The sequence below is a fragment of the Protopterus annectens genome, chromosome 7.part0, assembly GCF_019279795.1.
Source record: "Protopterus annectens isolate FY-2018-M chromosome 7.part0, PAN1.0, whole genome shotgun sequence".
NCBI lineage: Eukaryota > Metazoa > Chordata > Ceratodontiformes > Protopteridae > Protopterus > Protopterus annectens.
The window spans coordinates 1227027216-1227047781 of NC_056739.1; the positions used below are offsets into that span (position 1 = coordinate 1227027216).

The window sequence follows — 20566 nt, forward strand, 5'->3', positions numbered from 1 at the left end:
GCCTAATCTGGACTGATTGGGGGGGGGCTTTTTGATGGCTCGTTTCAGAAGCAGCTTTGAAACCTCTAGAGCTGCGGCCTCCCTGTGAGGGGGTGGAACATCTGGGAGGTGTTTTGTAATATTTGGAGGGGCAATGAAAGGAATAGAGTAACCTCTGGATATTATCTGAAGAACCCAGTGATCTGTTGTGATGGACTCCCATGCCGCTGGGTGTAAGGACAATCATCCCCCGACTGCCTCCAGAGAAGGACAGTCGGGCAACCCCTCAGGGCTGCTGGCCAGGTCTATCAGAGAAGGGTTCCCTAGACCCAAAGTTCCTGGGACCCCCTCTACCTCTGGGTCGGTGTCGATCCTGTCCCCCTCTGCCTCTGGGGGAATAGCTGTCCTGAGAATCCTGGGAAAACTGAGATTTTCAGAACCACATCTTCTTCTGCCCTCTTTGATTCCTAGAGAAGGACCACTGAGGGTTAGAGAAGTGGACTCCGATGGCAGACAAAGTCTTCCTGTCCTTTTCACTCTGGACAAGTGTGTCACATACTGTCTTCCCAAAGAGGGAAGAACCGTCGTAGGGAGCGTTGATAAACGACGCCTTGAAAGGGTCCACGAAATGATACAATCTGAGATAGGCATGACGCCTCATGGCTATGCGTGTCCCAGCCGCTCTAGCTGCTCCTTCCGTGGCATGGGAAAGTAGCCACATAGATGTATTTGAGACTGACTTCAGAGTAGACATTTTCATCGAGAACAGCTGTTTGCCCTGCGGCGATAAAGACTCTGGGGGTGACTCAGTGAATTAGGAAGCAAGGTCTCGCTGAAGTCGAATCACATGTGCCAAATAATTCAGCGCACGGATAGAAAAAGTCACTGAGGAGTATATGCGCTTCCCAAACCTATACACCAACCTGGACTCCTTGTCTGGAGGGTGGACTAAGGAACTCTCCTGTGCTAGTTCCTTCTTTGTGGCCGCCGCAACCAACATAGCATCAAGTGGGGCTCCTTTCGACCAGGGTTGTCTATCAGAAGGAGGAGATAAAACCTTGTCAGGACATTTGGGGATGGGCTCTACAGTGTCGGGCTCCTTCCATGCCCTCGTGGTGATGAGGTCCACCAAGGGGTCTGCTGGTGGGGACAGCCAGGAAGTAGATGGGCCCATGCCAAATGCCTCCAGGAACACTGACTCATCCCCAGAAGGTTTTGGGGCTGACCAACCTCTCCTCTGGCGGAGGATCTTCATAATTTCTCCGAAGGAGACGTCTTTGGGAGGTGACCTGGGGGAACCTTCTCCTTCATCTAAGTCAGTGTCACTGGTGAGGGACTAGGGGGAGTCCAAGTGCCTCCTTTTGTACCCTCTTCAGTGGGACTTTCAGAAGGGGATCCGTGAGCCGCAGGGGTTTCCTCGGGGAAAATGACCTGGGGATCCTCTGGCACGAGCTGTCCCTGAGACAGGATGAAGGGAGTCGTTGCCAAATCCAGGTGGGCCTGGGCGGTATCTGATGAGACGGGCTGGGGTCTCAATCTTCACCACTTCGAAGGCCGAGGAAGAAGTCCTCCCCGGATCCAAAGAGGGGACCGGAGCCAAAGACAGGGTAGCCTGAGGTCCAAGGAAACGGATTGGTTCCGAAAGGGTCAGAGCCGAAGAATCCATTCCCCTGGGTCTGACTCCCTGTCCATGGCTCCGAGAGTCACTCGGATCTGAACAAGTTGAATCTGAGGAACTCAAAATAACAGCCGGAGTCGAGGTTGGAGGAACCGTCAGCGCCGAGCTACCAGCTCCAAAAAACCTTGGATCCAAGAGCCCCGAAGCCGAAGCATGGATCAGGGAAGGAGAGATGGGGTGGAAAAGAGGCATGGAGGTCACCCCTCCAGAGGGAGAGGGACCTGGCAAGACTCCCATCTGAATTTGGGTCTGAATAAATCTCCACAACATCCTGTCCATATCCATGTCTGATAGGCTCCGAGTCGACCTCGAAGAGGCCACCGACTAGGATTTGGCTGGTTTGCGCAGAGGGGTGGAGGGCCTTGGGTCCGAATGTTCCAACGGCTCCGGTGAGAAACGAGGTGACCGGAGCAAAGGAGAAACAGGTTTCATGGTTTTAGATGGGGGGCTGAGCAAGAGCTCCCTGTCTGGGGATCTCTTACGATGCCTGTCCTTCTTTTTCTTCTCTGCACCTTTCCTTTTCCTTCTCTTTTTCTTTTCCTTTATCTTTGTCAGACTCGCTGACTGAAGATCTGTCCTTCGAAGACCCATCGCCAGAAGAAGAGGGAAGTTGAGTCCCTGTCTGGGGTGGTACACTAACGACTGAGGCAGAGGCAGATTCCAGCATGGCAACAGGGAGAAGGCCTTTGGTAACTAGCTTGGCCTTATGATCTTTGAGGGCCCTAGGGTTGAAGCCTGAACAGATAGCACACTGAGTGGATAAATGTGCCACTCCTAAGCATATCACACACAGAGTGTGACCATCGGCAGGGGAAAGCTTATGGACACACTCTGTACATTTTTTGAACACAGGCTTTGGCTGGTCAGCCATAGTCCTGTACTCAAAAGGTATAAGCACTACCTTTCAAAAAAAAAAAAAAACACACACACAGGTAGGGGAAGGGCAGGCCTAACTACTACTCTAATACAAAAAAAGTTTTTTTTTTTTTTTACACCAATGACCAAACGCGTTACTAGTGAAGGGGAATCCTAGTCAAGCACACCTAGATATAAGCCAAAAGTTACTACTTACTATCCCTTAGATCAGAGCAAATGAGAACACAATGCACACTACTGGTGTGTCAAACGAGATCTGAGAGAAGATAGGAGATGGTAGGGCATTATGGGTAAGGGGAGGACCTCAGAGCTTGGAGCAGATGCTAGAAAAAAGTTGCTGGCTCGGATCCGATACGGATCCGTATACCCACAGGTTGCAGATAAAATGAAGTTAACTACTTCAGATCACTCTGTAATGGCAGCACTTTGTGAATAGACACAACCGCCACAATAAACTTTTCAAAATGGCTGTATTTTGACTGTACTTCATAAAATAGTTGAACGTTGCACACAAATAAACTCTTCAGAATAAATGCACAGTAATAAGCACACACTGTAAGCACTTTTACACACTTTGAGATACTTTGAATAACTCTAGTTATGCCCTGAATACAATGAGAAGTAGACATTATGGTAAAACGCAGTTCTTTGCTAAAAAACATGCAGTTGCCTTGCTTTATTTATGCTTAATGTGCCCTTTTTGCCCTTTGTTATATTTGTTTTGCTCGTTTAATCTTTTTTTCATGCCCATTATACTTTTCTTGTGCTCGCTTTACTCTAAACATGCCCATTTTGTTTTAAACATGCTCGTTTTGCAATTCCAAGGTAATTCCAAACCCCTTATGTGTTTTTCTGATAATTGTTTTATCAAATATCTTAATTTTAAACATTTTGTTCAATTAATAAACCTTTTGTGCCCCTTGTTTGTTTAATAATGTGGTTTGTGCCCTTGTAATGCTCCGTTTTATCTTTTTTATAAAATAAATTGTTTGTGCAAGTTTTCATTATCTTTGGTTCATTTCTGGCCATTTTCATGCTTGTTTCTCTTAGTTTACCTTCACTGTTAACTTTGTACCTCATAGCTCTGAAAAGGAGCCTCTGGGATCCTGGTTCTGACACCATGTCACTCGTCTAGAGAGGATAAAATTAATGAGTCTTTGTGGGTTCTATTCAAGCAGTTTTTTTATGTACAAACACATCAGGACTGAGGCTTAATAACTTTAACATAGATATACTTATAAACAAACTAGCTATTATACTCATACATGCTCATTCTCTGGCTGCACTCACAAAATGACACTGAAGCTAGCACATGTTGGCTATTTATATGCATGCGCTGACCTTGAAATGCTTCTTAAAGGTACAACATATGCACACTATTCCACAAGCCTCACGGAATAATTAGAAATGGATTACAAGGTAGCCAACTGACAAGTCACAGATGACTGAACTTCTTCAGTAATAGATCCTGAAAGCATATTTGACAGCTCCTTAATCAAATCCCTCTGAAGTCTTGTGAAATGTGCTAAATAATTCAGTGACCTTAAAGTGAAGGTTGCTGATGCATAGACATGCTTTCCGAATGTGTCCATTGCCAGAGACTCCTTGTTGGGGGGATGGACAGTAGAACTCTCCTCGGCAAGTTCCTTATTGGTGGCCACCATTACGACCATGGCATCAACAGGCACCCTTTTTCCCCAAAACTGTTTGGCTACAGGTGGTGCCTTAATCTTATCTGGTCTCTGAGATATAGGCTCAGTGGAGTCAGGTTCCTTCCACTCCCACTGAGAGATCAACTCAATGAGCTCCTCAGTGGGCAGAGTCACCCAAGAGGTAGATAGTCCAGTACCAAAAGCCTCTAGGAATACAGACTCCTTGGATGAAGCCACCACTCTACTTAAGGATTTCTAGGATGTCAGGAGGTGACTGTGGTGACCCTTCACCTTCATCAAAATTCATATCTTCTGTGATAGACTACTCTAGTGAGCCTAGGTGCTTCCTCTTGCACATCTTCTTCTTAGGGACCTCCTCAGTGGGATGCTCTGGAGAGGTATAAGAAGAAGAAGTCAAAATTCCCCTATGTGGAAGCCTGAGGTCTTTGTATTGGGGGTCTCTGTGAAAAGACTTGGTAAGGCTCTGAGCACAGAGACATCAAGGTTGCAGATCTGGGATCCGAGAGGGAAGGATCCTTCCATTCTGTTGAGGCAGAGAAAATTTCTTTTCACAGCCTCAAACACAGATTGCCCTGCAGAAAGGAAAGACCTCGGATCCAAAAAGGACAGATTTTGGACCACAACCTTCCTTCATTCTGAGGTCAAAAACTCTGCGGTGGAAGATGGAGCTGAGCTATGCAATGCCAAGGCTCTGTGGTGTAGAGATGGCTCCAAGAGCTTCAGAGTCAACTTCAACACTTTGGATCTGATAGGTAGACTTTGGCTCTGAGAGATCTCTGGATCTGACGGGATTGGAGCACTCAGAAAACGCTTTGGATCTGAGGATAAATCACTCCTCAGATCCAAGCCAAAAGGATCCAGCCAGCTTGGATCCCAGGACTCTGAGACAACTGAAAGAGTCAGAGGAGGAAGTTATAGTGGAGGTGTAACAGAAAAAATAGACCTTCTGACACAGAGGGGTAGAAGCCGAAGGAACACTCATTTCCCCTGTGCTGAGAGAATCTTCCACACCACTCTTTCCACATCTTCCTCTGTGAGACTACTGGAGTATAAAACACTGAAGGAGACCTGGATCTGTCCAGAAAAGCAGAACTTATCCTAGAGGGCACCAGCTCCACCAACAGTGAATACCGAGTCCTTGGAAATATAATAGAAATTGAAGGACCAGCAACAATTGGTTCTGACTTGGATTGTATCGGATCTGGGAAGGTTGGGTCAGATAATCTTGGTCTCCTTGGCTCAAAAGGAGTCAGCTCAGACATTTTCAGCTTCTTCAGATCTGAAGGTGAAGTCAGATCTTTGTGAGAACTCTTCTTTGTCGATTCCGAAGAAGAAGGCTTCAGAGATGAGGATTTTTGTCTTAATTTTAGTTTTTGAGATTCCTCTCCAGATATAACCTCTCCAAAAGATGAAGGCAAAAGGCCTTTAAGAATTAATATACTCTTGCGCTCAGCGAATCCCCTGGGGTTGAACCCATGGCAAACAGAACAATCTTCTCTCAAGTGAAGCAGTCTTAAACAGTATACACATAAAGTGTGGGCATCTGATAAGGGGAGCTTTTGCCCATACTTTGTACATTTTTTTAAAGGCTGCATGAGCTTTATTTGCCATACTGTCACACCAATGAAAGTCAAGAAGGAGAGAATATTTAAATATTTATACTACTAACACTTGTTGTTTTTTTCTAAAGACAGACAGGGAGAAATAAATGGGCAAAAATAAGGTAGAACAACTACCAACAATGGTATGAGGAAAAACTACATAAAATGTAGAACTAAGGAAAGATACTAACAGTAGTATCAAGACGTAAGCAAGTACAAGAAATAAGAGATAACTAAGAAATTTAGCACAAGACCTGCAAAAATGGATGCTATAGGTAAGGGGATACTTAATCTAAATATAGAAATGAAAATTAAGTAAATAAAGGAAGTATTTATAAACTTATCTTAATATTGCTTGAGAGTGTTGGAAATCATGTCTTTCACTGAAAAGCAGCAAATGAGATCTGAAGTAACTGGGGTTGGGGCATTGTGGGTAAGTAGTACAAAAACAGAAGAAGCTGGTCAGACATGAATAATATCTAAGTTAAAACAAATGATCAGCCAACAAGGCAGAGGTATAAAAATCAAACTGCTTATTCAAGCTGAAATAAAACAAAGTAAAACAAGGTAAGCGCTTTCACGCCAGCAATTTGGCACTTCATCAGACCATCTGAATATGAATATACCTTTCTAATAAAGTCAGCAAACAAGATCTGAGGTTAATTGGGGTTGATGTATTGTGGGTAAGGGAGAAGCTTGAGATTTCTAGGTTGCCACAAGCTTTAGTAATGGCAGAGTCAGATCTGAGGGACTGGATTTGAACCCATCAGTTGAGGATAGAATTGAAATTGACAACATCAGATCTAAAGTTTAAGAATCCACAAAAAAAGTTGAATTATTACTAAGCTGGAAAAAAATCAAGACAGCATTCACTAAAGCATCTTATATGATTTATTATATCTTATACAATATCTTACTGTATTTGCTTACTGTTCTCACATGATGCTGTGGGAAATGCACTTTATAAACAAATCTGGTTTGTTGAATCAGACTGTGTGCTCATGACTACTTGTTCCAAATAATGAAAAAAATAACTGATGGTGCTCTACACTTTACTAGAAGCAGCTGAAATCCTGCATAGGTTAGACTTTCCAGCAAGATTCACAACCATTCATTTACTTAAGTGCATAATGACCCATGAGATGTGTGAAAATATCTTCATTGATTTGAAATGCATAACCCTGGTGTCCAGAAAGATTCAGCATTAGAAACTAAAACATGAAGTGACCTGGAACATCAATTAATGCTGCATCACCTGACATGGATTTAGACATGGTGAAGTCCTAAGATACTGAAAGTTGAAAAGGCCCTATTTGGTAAGTGTGAACAGAAAATGAAGCTCGGTGGGGATGGAGGGTACTCCTTTAGAACTTATCTTTAATTATTCAGTTTCAAGGCAAATAACATAGGTTCATAGGTTGGTACTAGGCTATCGGCCCTAGGGCCTATACAAGCCTAGCCATAACAATTCCCTGGCTTTTTCTTCCCACACTATTTACTTCCCTATACCCCTGTCTAGCAGGGCGACTAACGTGATCCCCGGGGTGAATTTCCTTTCTCCCATCCAATCATCAAGGTTCCTTTTGCAGAGGACCAAAGAGGCGCTCTGCTTGACATGTATGGGCAGTCTATTCCAAAGTCTGGGGAGTCTCTGGGTCAGGAACCTATCCCTCCAGCATGTTTTGTTTATTGTGATGACAAGGTTTAGATCCCTGGAGCGTATGGCTCTGAGGGATTGGGATTTCTTTAAGTGTAGCATGTCCAACAGCTCTGGGTTTGACATGGCCTTGTATGTTAAGCAGAGATCGCCTTGGAGTAGACAATATGCGACCGAGTATAGCTGGAGTTTTTTAAGGCGGTCAGCATAGGGCATCTGCTTTAGGCCTGTGATTCTTTTAGTGAGGTATTTCTGTGGCCTTTCCAGTTGTTGTAGATGTATTGAGCGGTACATACCAAATGGGGCGTTGTATTCTATAATGGGTCTAATGAGGGATGAGTACAGTGGGACAATGACCTCCTTTTTTTCTGGATGAAAAGGCCTTAGTGATGAGGTGTGCCACATAGAAGGATTTCCTGACTGTTGTGGCGATTTGGTTATTGAAGGTGAGATCACTGTCCACCTGTGTCTCGCATGAAATTTTCAAATGCCCTTTCAAACTGAAGCCCTAAGCTGCAGTCTATTCAGCTCATGCTTAAATCTAGCCATATGCATTAGTTTATCGTCATCTTTGAATACTTAGAAATTCAGCCTTGTCAGCCTGTTAGTAATGCATGTACATCTTCATGCATTTGGACTAAAACCATAAAACAAGCATTTTCACAGCTAAAGTATCTTTTGAAGTGTGAGAGGTTAAAAAGCAATGATTACAAGTGTAGTATTATATGTTACATACAAAGGTGCAGGATACTTCAATTTAAGTCACAAAGAAAAAAGTGGCTAAGGAACACATTACACCACAGAGTTAACAATTGTTTTAATGATTTACTTGCACTCATCTTATGGTATACAGCTTCCTCAGGGTTCAGTACTAAAAAGATATGTTTAAACTATGCTCTGGAGGGCTGTCTAAGGGTACTTGCCATAACTGTAAATCTTCAAAGGAGCAACTTTTACTCTTAACTGACCCTTACCAGGCACACCAGTCCCATTTTCAATAACCCTATTCCTGCCATGTGAAGACCTTTCATCAATCCCTTCTCCTGACCCTGACAAAAGTAGCTCTCCCTTGCCTGAAAAGGGCATCCTTACAGTTGCAGAGAACTTGGCAATCCTCTGGTCTTTTGTGGCTGCAAGTGCTAGAGCAAGAGGGCCAGGGGAAAAAGATGTGTAGTTAGAAGAACAACAAATGGCCATAGCAGAATCACTCATCAGTGGCTGAGGCATAACTGGAGTTGGCCTGACATCCAAAGGCTCATTCACTAGTTTCCACGGAAGGCCAACACAGTGAAGACCATAGGTAACTCCACAGTCAAGCTGAAGAAGGGACTTTGAAAGTGCAAAGTGCTGCCTAAATGAGTCAGTAAAATATAAGACAGAGAACAAGTGGGTGTCCTTCCATATCACTGTTGCAGTATTCTTTACATAAGGAATCTCCTGCCAAGAAGCCCACCATCCGGCCAGTATACCAAAGCCTTTAGTATTTACAGGCACTGTACATCATACGTGTGCTCCCTGCACAAGGCATAGAGCATAAAGGTAATGTACAGATGTACACACACTTCTGAACGTCCTTGCCATCAGTCCAAATGCTATCATTGAACATCAGTCTGAACACCTTTTCCTATGTGCTGGTTACTGAGCCATCTTAAAGATAAGTGCCCCATTGAGGTTCGTTCATATCCTTCTCTTTTATTTTTTGTAATGTTGGTTTCATGTCATTCAGAAAAGGAAAATTTCAATGTGGGAAGCATATTCCCCATAAAGATCATCATGAACAGCGTCTCTTCTGTCTAGGTGTTCCCACAACCATATGCAGTGTTCTATCTGCCAAGTGTTTGTAGACTCCAAGTATTGAGCTCTTCTCGTTGTCTATTTACACTGAAAACCAAGATCTTAACCTGTTGACAAAGGGGGGTATGGCAGAATCTTCCTGTCCCAGGATCAGCCATTAGCTAAAAAAAGGCCAAACACTTTAGTTTTGATATGGCTACTGTCCAGCCTCCTCCAAACATGTCTCTTGTGGCTAGTGAAAGCCCAGAGCATCGTCCTGTCATTTCTTCAGATTCCTCTGCCATGATCCCATCGGAGTTTGGCAGGGATCTGGTTTCTCACATGCCCTCAAAGGTTTTCCAAACGCCTGCTGCAGATGTTGAGGGGGAACCTTGGCTGATTATATCCAATGGACTGAGGAGGATTTCCAAAATCTTAGTCAGGGAGGAGATCACTACTATGTTTATTGAGTGTCATCAAGGATCTGACCCTCCCAGGGTTTTTCATGGACATCCTGCTAAAAAAAGAAACAAAAAAAAAGCATATCTCCCCTGCTGTTAAGGATCCCCAATGAGAATGGCAGAATTTTACTAGGGTTTTTTTAACGGTTTAATGGCTTTAAAACCTCCTCAAGGGGTCTCTGCACCTGCCCCTCCCTGGTCTTCCACTTCTCTTAAAAGACCTAGAGGGCAGGATTCCTCTATTGAGGATCAGGATTCAAGGGAAGAGTTGTTAGCCTACTCTTCTCAGATCCCTTCCTCCTTTGACTAAGGTTCAGAGGAAGAGGATTCCATTAGTGCAGATTCACCCTTAAGAGGAACTCTCCTTTGGAGACACTATTTCCCATATGATGGAATTCTTTAAGTGGGATTGTTCACAGGTTTCTGATATCCAGAAGAGGTATTATGAGCTCCCCCAGATGGAGTTGCCCAAGCCTTCTTCTGTTACTCCAGTTTTGACTGCCCTCCTGGATATCCCTGATTCTCAGCCCCCCCAGCTCATAAGAAACCTGACAGATTTTATGAGGTGCTAGATGACTGTAAATTTCTGTATAAATGTCCTTCTGCTTATCCTTCTGTGGTATCTGTCACCTCTGACAAATCCTCCAAACTGTTGTTCTCTACTAAGCTGCTTCCTTCAGATAGAGATAGCAGGGCCTTAAAGATGCAGGCAAAAAGGTCTATAATGCTGCTACCCTGTCTTTTAGGGCTATTAATACCCAGACTTATATGACCAGGTATGTTTTAGTTCTAATCTTTCAAGTTTCTCATGTGATTTCTGATCTTCCTGATTCTGAAGGGAAGGCTTCAGCCCTTTCTTTGTTAAGTTCTACCTCTCACGTTGCCTGCCACTCCATTAAACACAGTTATGATGCAGCTGATGGTTCTTCCAGGGCTGCTGCATTTGGTTCTGTCATGAGGCATTTCTCTTGGCTTTGTCTTCAAGCACTGTCTGATGATATTAAGGCCAAATTATTAGATGCTCCTTTGGATAATAACAATATTTTTGGTACTGCTGCTGCTGAATTTTTTTAATCTCCCCAAGATAAGTCAGCCTTGCAGGAGTTGAAACATATTTTTGTTTCTCCTCTTCCAAAGTTTCAGAAGAATTACCCTTCCAAATCTGCTTTTGCTTGGAGACAGTCTCACTCTCCACCCAAATGTAAAAAGGGTTCTAAATGTGTACCTCTGCTAAAATCTACACAGACCCCTATTTCCCAGAAACCTCCTTTTCAGGATAAGCCAGTTTCTATCTGACAATTTGCTTTCCTTTTTTCTTGGCGAGGTTCCCTTGTCCCTATGTCTTTCCCTGTCTGTTCCAAATTGGTTATGAATTACAACAGGCTCTTCAGTTCTGTCTATTATCCGCCAGTGGTACTTCATGGTTTGGAAATCTCTTCCTTCCTTTTTGGGCATTCCTAAATATCCTTGAGAACAACATCCTCTCTTCTCAGAGGTGCTTCATTCTCTCCTGACTCAAGGCACCATTTAAGCTGTGCCCTCTGCCCAGGGAGGGAGGGTTTTTTATTCCAGAATGTTTCTGGTTCCCAGGAAGGAGGATACCTGGAGACCAATTCTGGACCTTTCTTAGCTCAAAATCTTACGATAACAGTAGATGTCCTTCTCTTCACTATTGCACTATTCACTCCCTCCATCCTGTCCTCCTGCTCTAACCTATTCTCCTTGCCCTCCTCCTGGCTAGGAGTTCTTCTCTTTTCTCATTCTGGATGTACTTGTTCCTCCTGGTTCCTAGGGGTATTCTGTTCCTCCTGGAGCTTTTCAGTTCTGAAGTGTGTGCATCTGTATGTCACCTTTATGCCCTATGCCTTGCGCTGGGAGTATACGTGTGACATAGTGCCCGTAAATACTAAAAGCTTTGGTATATTGGCTGGACGTTGGGCTATCCTTGGCAGGAGATCCCTTATGTAAGGAATACTGCAACAATGAAGAGAAGAACATCTACTGTTATGGTAAGATTTACACAACTGTACTTTCTAAGGAAAGTAAACCACTGATAGTGCCCCACAAACACAACATCCTGACCCAAACACACTAACAATGCAGAAAATCATATTTTTAGTCAGAGATGACACTGTTCTTTAGAAAAGGTTCATACAAGCATTTACACTAGTACTCACTTAGCATGCCCTGCCAGTCCAACCACAATAATTTTTTAGCAAAATATAAAAAATTCAGGCAAAAAAAACATAATTTTTATTCATAAAATAAAACAGAAGAGGTGATTGGCTAGCAATCCTACAAGGCTGTGCAGATAAGTTCTCCCAACAAGGAACTTATCTGCCCAGCCTTGTAGGATTGCTAGTCAATCACTGGGCCTGCTAAAGGTGCTCTCTCTTTGATGGTAAATGCTAAAGGTGCTCTCTCTTTGATGGTAAAAAAGCTCAGAAGTGTTTTATGCTCCAACTCTCCTTTTATAGAACTTTTGCATGAGCTCCAGATAGTTTGAGCATATGTAAGATGCCCAAAGCTTTGTAACACTGGATAGTTGCAGGGAGTAAGATTCATATATCTTAGGCTACTGCAACAGTGATCTATGTGTTGAATATCTACATCTGCTCCTAAGGGTTTTGGGAGTAAAAGATTTACAGGCAGAACAGGACTGGATGACATGTTCCTCTCCCAGGGGAAGATCTTTAGAGGGAATTTGTTGACCACACAAATACTTTTCCTTTCTCTTAAATATAAAGCACAAAAAGGATACACTTTTTTCACAAAAATAAGAAGGAAGTCCCCAGTGGGGTACTTATATGTCCAGTTAGAGAAAATGCAGGTGAGTTTGAGTCTTACTGGCAGCTTCAACAGCAAGAAAGTTCTGAATTTTGGTTGATGTACATCTAATTTTATTGTTGTTACTGATACCAACAGCTATAACCACAGGATAGAAAAAATGCTCAGTGACACAAACTATTATGAGTCTTTAACTTTAGAAGAGATTAAGGGATCGTTCAACAACTGGTGCACAGCTTTGACTGCACTTTATGAAGATGGTTTGTTAACAGATAACTTGTTTGACTATTTACAGACACCTTCCCCACACTTGCCTAAATTCTTTGGAATCCTTAAGCCACAGAAAAATAGAGAAAACCCTCCTTCCAGGCCATTGGTTGCAAGTGGGGAGTGGGTCCCTGACCGAAGCTACTACCATCCACCTGGATTTTTTGTTACAACCTCTGGCTGAGAAGAACATCTCACAAATAAAAAAACTCTAATGATTTTTCTAAGGAAAATAAAAATGCTACAGTTGATGCTGACAGTATTTTATTAACAATATATGTTGAATCATACTGTATTGAAACAATGATTGATTCTTACAGGAAAAAATAACAATGGCTCAGCAGCACAACATGAAAGAACAGGCAAACGTTTAGATATGGTGCTTAGGTACAATTTCTTTACTTTTAATGGAAATTGCTATAAGCAAAAGACTGGTATAGCCATAGGGGCAGCTATGGCCTCTGGCCTAGCCAACATAGCCCTAGGCAAGTGTGAGGAGGATTATGTTTACAGCAACAGAGAATACACATCATGGTGAATCTGCGCTTTATTGACAATATTTTTATTGTAAGGAAAGGAGAAAGTGCTAAATTAGAAGACTTTATCAGCTATCTGAATCAAACCACCAGCTTTCTACATTTTACCTCTTACCACAGCCTCACCTCGGCAGTCTTTTTAGATATGCAGATTACTAAAGACTTGGACCTAGGTAAAATTAACACAGATCTTTACAGAAAACCTACCAGAGTAAACCTTTCTGCTACACAATAAGAGTCTCCATCCCACCAGGACAAAATATAACGTTGTTAAGTCCCAAGGGTATAGGCTGGCTAGGATCAATACAAAAATGGAACCCTTCCTTAAGAACCTAAATGAACTTGAAAATGATTTTTTGTTGAGGGTATATGAAAGCAATATGGCAAGAATCATTTTGGAACCTATAATTGAACTAAAAAGGACAAATGCAGCAGCACTTAACAGGCCTTATAGGAGGGCGTTAAAGAAATCTAAGGACAGCAAATCTAAAGACAGTTGCATCTTGACTGTTACTCTTGACTATTACAGTATCGTTAATGCTATTAGAGAGAATTTGGCCATAATAACTGAAAGCTCATATTTAATGGACATCCTTGGAGAAGCTCCTTCCTTTGTGTAAATGAAAACCAGGAACATCAGGAGTTAGGTTGAAGGTAGGCCCAGACCACCAATAAGTGTGGAGCCAACTGTGTCTTTTGTCAGCACATACAGGAGGGAGACATGTTTTTCTGCCCGCATTTAAAGAAAATGATTAAAACCAATGCAGGAGATGGCTGTAACTCAATGCAGGTGGCTTACAGGGCTAGCTGCAATGACTGTGAAGCATTTTATGTGGGGAAAATGCTCAACAGACTTAAAAGAAGGATTTCTGGCCATCTTTCTGAAATTCTTCCTTTTAGGCAGTGAAAGACTGATAGTGCACAAAATGTGCATGGGCCTAGTCTTTTTTTTTTGTTTGTTTGTTTTGTTTTAAAGGTTGCAATTACTCTTGAGTGCAGTATTACACTCTCAGACTAATTGTTTTCGTAGTTAGATGCCACACTTTAACAGATCCCTATGGCCTTAGTGCTTTATTTTTAACATTTATCACTGTTATTTCCAGCTTAGGAATTATTTTTATGTTTTTCATCCTGCTTAGGTTTTCAGTTATGCATCTATACATATGTTCATTCATATTATGATTTGTTTCTGACACACAAACCTGATGAAATATTTATTTGATATGAAAGAGATCTTTGTTAAAATTGTATATTTATTAATATTCTGGTAGATCTTTTTGTTAGTCATTTTTTATTTAGTTCGGTTTCTTAATTAATAATGTTATGATTAGTTGTTTAGCCTAAACAAATGAGATCGTAATTTGTCTCTAGCTTTCTAGATTCAGTTTTAGTTAGCACAGTTTCTGATTACAATATGGTGTTAAGGGGGAAGGGTGATTTGGCTAAAGGAATGATTTTAATGCTTTTATTGCTCTTAATAGAAACATTCTCTGTAACTACTCCCCTGCTCCAAACAACCTGATTATATATAAGGAATGTTTTTGATGCTTTTCATTATACTCAGCTAGGATCGCTTGTTTGTGTGTTTCAATAAAGGATATTCCATTTTTAATGCAACTGTGGACTACCTACAATTTTCTATTTGATTATTTTGGAGCATGTATTTTATAGTTATATTTTACAGTTCGATTTTAATTAAGTGAACTAAGTATATAACATAATTTAAGAAGTGAACATCACAACCTCCATACTGCAAAGTTTCTTCTTGGTTTGTTTTGGACTCAGTATAGGTTGTATACTGGATTTTTCTGAGAATTCAAGGGATACCACAGATTTCTCTTTTAGCTAATTTTATACTAGTTCACACAAGAGCTCCAAGGGAAATACAGACATGTGGAAGCTGTCAATATGTTTTGGAAGCTGGCTGGATGTCCGATCCTTGAAGTGCTATGCCAGTATAGCTTAGGCTACTACAACAGCGATCTAATGATAAACAGCTAAATATTTTCATAACAGGTTTTTGCAATAGCTATGACTGAAGTTCAGGCATCACAGAGAAATATTTGTAAATGCACACACAAACAGCCAGCACAATGAGAGTAATCCTATTTTTTATTCTGGAACAAAGAAGGCAGACCGGTTTCGGCCTAAATAAGTCTTTTTCAATGTCAACAAAGTAGTAGAGAACTATACCATGTGTTTGTGCATGTGTGTGGGAATCAGCACATTAGTTGAATGTTTGAAACATCAAACATTTGTAATGCTGGCATAAGCGACAGGCGGGTATTACTTAGTGGAAGGTCACTGTATAGCAGGGATTGGGAATTTGACTTTCACAGCTGTTGTGTGATCTTAGACATGGCAAATATAACTACCAGAGGGTGTGGGAGATGCAGCACTTGCAAAAGGGGTGCAAGAGATTTTTTTTTCTTTATTTTCTTGTTTTTTTTCAGTATTTTGATTTTTAGTCTTTTAAATTGATCAGTTTAGGTTTGATTTTGTCAGTTTTTGACTAAACACACACACACACACACACACACACACACACACACACACACACACACACACACACACACACACACACACACAAATATATATATAATTCAAGCTTAACTTGGTTTCTTTTGGCTATCTTGCAATTGTCTCTTCCTTACAAAATGGATACTGGTGTTCTATGTGCTGGCACAATGCATTCTACTAGATACATGACTTGTTACTAACCTGTTCTATGGCATACTCTTTCCCAGCTATTTCACCAACTTTTGCTATAGCTTCAATGTGGTCTTGCAACTTCATTTCAAGGCATTTAGAAAAAGTCAGTGAGGCTTTGGGTCGAACATTTATCTTGATCTGCTCAGACAGTAGCTCCCAGTGCCTATTGCGCATGCCTGGGTTCCGTAGACCTTGAATCAGAGGGATATAAGGTTTGAATTCTTCAATCCTTCCACGAATATCCTGAGCAACTAGTTGGCAACCTTTAGCAAAAGAAAAATGAATCACATAAATAAGGATAGTTTAACACTACACTTGTAAAACTCCTGCTCTCTTACAATTTAAAATTTGGAAATTATGTTTGCTTTTTCCTGGACATACATGATTGTAACTTAACATTTTCTTGTACCAAATTATGAAAACATATATAGTACATGAAGCAACAAATTATGAAAATTCGGAACCAAAAAAAAAAAATAACACCAAACCCTTGTCAGACACTGACCTCTAATAAAAAAATAATAAGTTAAGCATTTTCTTCTGTGATGTTACAGATAAACATGAATAAAGATGAGTTATTTTGATGACTAAGTCTTGTTGAATTTTTTATTTTTATTATTTTAAGACTTAGTAGTGACTTTCGAAGTTTTGGATTACTTTTAACTGTTTCTGACTGCTGGATTTTAGTTAATTGGCTTGTTTTTGTGACAAAGTGAAGGCTGCCTGCTACACTCATACTGGGGTCAACTGTTCTCCTTGCATCTCTAATTGTGTTTATGTACTTGTTCATCTTGTGGCTCAAATTTTGGATGAACTTAGGGTCCTGGATACAAAGCGGATTTACCAGAACAATTGGTGATCTTTTTCCTTTGTTTTTTTTATTTTGAGTAGAAATAATTTTCATGACTGTGTAGTCTACAAATACTTCTGAAAATGTTACTGATGATGAAGGATTTACAGATTAATTCTTGTTCGTTATTTTTATCCCCATTTATGGCAACAGAAAAATAATTTAATATTTCTGTGTTGTAGTGGTAACTTTCTAGTTTTTGTTATTATAATCCTACTACCTAGCTACATAACATACTTCTTTACCATTTTATAAGATGTGCCAACTAATTATAATGGGGACTGTGAGTAACCTGAATGACAGCTGGAAACTTAAAAATGATACTGAGTTATTTAAAATCTGAAATACTTTCTGTGGAGTGGCCTTATTAGGATGGGTAAATATGCAACCTCCATACCCAGTGTTGTGATATAAGAAACCTGTCCAATAAATGGCAGCAATATGATCAGAATCACTACCCTGGAAAGTCTTTGTTCTGATGAACTTGTTCGGATTTAAGTGATCAAAGACTGGTCACTGGGTTTTGTCTTTCTTAGGAACTAAGACACATCTGGAATAAAAGCTATAATGTGTTTGACTTGGTCTTTTTATTTTTATTTGTTTATTTATTATTTTGTAATAACTGGTCCATCAAAAGTAAAGCTTGATGTACTTGATGTAATGCATTTTGAGAAACTGAATTACTGTATCAACTACCAATTTTAGGGCATTGTTTCTGCTGTGATACTTTAATCTTTGAAAACAGCCTTCTGGAAATTCTGGAGTAGGGTAAAGGAAAAAAAAAGAATAGGCTTGCATTCATTCAGAGATCAGATTAAATATCCCATTGCCTCCTGAATATAAGCCATAGGTGGCTTGTGACAAACACTCATCCATCTACCTACTTAAATGAATAAATTACTTGAAACTTCAACAAGGCTTCTTTATTCCTCTCACAGGGAGGACATCAGAAAGAGAGTCTCCTAGATCTGCTAGCCAAAGTGATTTTATCTGGACTAATCATTTGTACTCTGTTTTTTTATTGGCAAAACAGGGAAAGAATACAGGAAAGTTGACAAACTGGCTGAGTGATGATTCAGAAGCCACATTAGGGAGAAAGGATGGATTTCTTCCCAAAATCACTCTATCCATGTGGACGACCAAATAAGGAGCATTGCAAGAAAGGATGTAAAGTTCGGATACTCTTCATGACAGAAGTAACTTTCACTAAAAACAGAGTTTTACAGCAAAGGTATTTCAAATCAGTTGTGACTGCATGTTCAAAAGGGGAGTCTTGTCAAAGCCTGCAGAAGAATGGTAATATCCCAAGTAGGAAAAGTATCTCTAAGGGAAGGTCATAGCAGAAAGGTGTCCTTTAAAAAGGCCTTAGACAATTTCAAGGAGGCAATAGGTGATTATTTTTCTCCGGTGCGAAAGATAAAGATTGCTCCAAACTGGACTTTGATAGTACATTAAGTAGAACTACTATGAAAAAGAGAGACCAAACTTCTAAGATAGCCAGGTGGGGAGCTGAAAAGGGATCTATAATCTAATGGAAGCCCAAATTGAAAATGTTTTCCAAAAGGGTTCTATAATCCTAGTGGAAGCCCAAACTGAAAATCTTTTCCATTTGTAAGGCTTATGGGAGGAAGTCAAAATGTGTACAACATGGAATGAAAGCCTGGACTGTCTAATCATCAGAAATGAAGGAACCATACAGGCACCTTGAAGGCTGTGATATCCAGGTGAGGCTTCCTGGAAGGGAGAGAGACAGATGATCTGGTGTAAGGTAACGCACTCATAGAGGGTGAATCAGATGATAAAAGAGGAAAGGAAACCACACCTTTTGAGGTCAGACAGGAGCAATGAGGATCACTGTAACCTTGTTCCACATTGTTTTCTGCAGAAACTTTGGGATGAAAGCAGTGGATGGATAGGCATAAAGTAGAATGGGGGGTCAATTGTGGATAAGAGCATCCCCTGGGGACTCTCCCACCTGGGGAATTATAGCAAAGTGCCTACTGCATTTGGTATTGCCAAGGGAAGTGAACAATTTGCAGCTTGGCCAGCTAATGAAAATCTGTTTCATTACTACTGGATTGAGGGACTACTCATAAGGAAGGAGGAAAGACCTGCTCAACTTGTCTGCTAAAACACTGGATTTCCCCTGATATGTGCATTGCCATCAGAAAGCAGTGAGAAGAAATCACCCACTGACAAACCCTCATGGTCTCTTGACACAATGGCTAGGAATGTTTCCCTGTTGTTTGCTGATGTATCAAATCACTGACATGATGTCCATCTGGATGGAGATCACACCTCTGGGGAAGGAGTCCTGAAAGGCCTGCAATGCTAGGAGGACTGCCTTCATCTCCAGGATACTGATGTGAAGACTGACTCTGAATGAGACAATGTGTCTTGGACAGTCTTTCCCACAAAATGGCACACTACCTAGAGAGAAGCATCTGTAGTCACTGTAGCCTGGCAGGAATGGGAGAAAAAAAGGTCAACTCTGGGATACAGTCAGAGTCGGGCCACCATTGAATAGGAGTTTTGCAAATTTTCATGGACACTGGAAATTCATGGGTTGGCATCTCACTGACAACTGAACAGTTACAATCCACTGTAGCACCTCCATATAAAACCTGATCAGATGGACTACAGTAATGGCAGTTGCCAGTGAGCCAGGAAGATGTAAAATGGATCTTGTTGGTGATTTTGGATGGCAGAGAACAGCCACGACCTGCTGCTGAAGAGACAGAATCCTGGATTCCAGTAGTTTGATTATCTGTAACTTAGCAACCAGGCGGGCTCCAATGAATTCTGTCATTTGAAATGGTTGAAGCTTGGACTTGTCAGTTATTCCTAGTTGTGAGCAAAGATGGAGCATGAGGTTCCTATCTTGAAAAAGGAGATTCCTGGTGGGAGTGGTTACAAGCCAGTTGCTCAGATATGGGAACACTCAGAACCCCTGCAGTCTGAGATGAGCTGCAAACAGTACCATGCACTTGGTGAACACCTAGGCAGCTGTGGTTAGACCACAGGACAAGGTTCTGAAATGGAAATGACTGACTCCCAGCCAAAAGTGGAGAAACCTCCTAGAGCATCCATACATCTTTATGTGGTAGTATGCGTCCTGCAGACTTATCGAGCACATCCAACTGTCCTTCCTCAAAAAAGTGGGATGGCCTGTACCATGACCATCCAAAATTTCATCTGCTTCACAAAATGGTTCAAGTGACTGAGGTCCACAACAAACCTTGAGGAAACTCTGGATCTGTGCTGTTCTGGTGGAACCTCCTGTATGACTAGTTTGTCTAACAGCTTTTTTATTTTATTGCTGCTGCCTTCTATTGAGAGTGTGGTACATTGGGAAGTTTTCTTGAATACATTGGATTGAGAAAAAAAGGGAATTGTATAACCTTTATTATGAACCATTGCAACCATAAACCTCAGTTGACAGACATCCAGACAATGGGATGCAGGGATTAGCACCCCCCCCAAATGCCTTCAGAGTGTGGCAGTCGGGCAACCATTCAGGAGTGCTGAAAAGGCCTACTGGAGAAACAGTCACAAAAGTCTTAATGCTGTGGTCCACCTCTGCTACAGGGGCAACGCCCACTATGATTGCTCCCCCTCTGCTGGGGTGGGGGGTCTATCACCAGAACTGTCAGATGCAAACTTGGGAACTGCTGAACCACAGTTTCTTCCCACCCTTCTGGTTTCTTGAGAGTGTC

General features: G+C 41.4%; 1 protein-coding gene across 1 annotated transcript in view; it reads right to left on the minus strand.

The window, feature by feature from the left end:
- DNAH1 (dynein axonemal heavy chain 1) overlaps positions 1–20566 on the minus strand; it is a 5225710-nt gene that overhangs the window by 3498631 nt on the left and 1706513 nt on the right. Inside the window, exon 20 of the mRNA XM_044076389.1 lies at positions 16010–16263. Coding sequence (XP_043932324.1) covers positions 16010–16263 — 254 coding nt within the window. The remainder of the gene's footprint in view (positions 1–16009; positions 16264–20566) is intronic.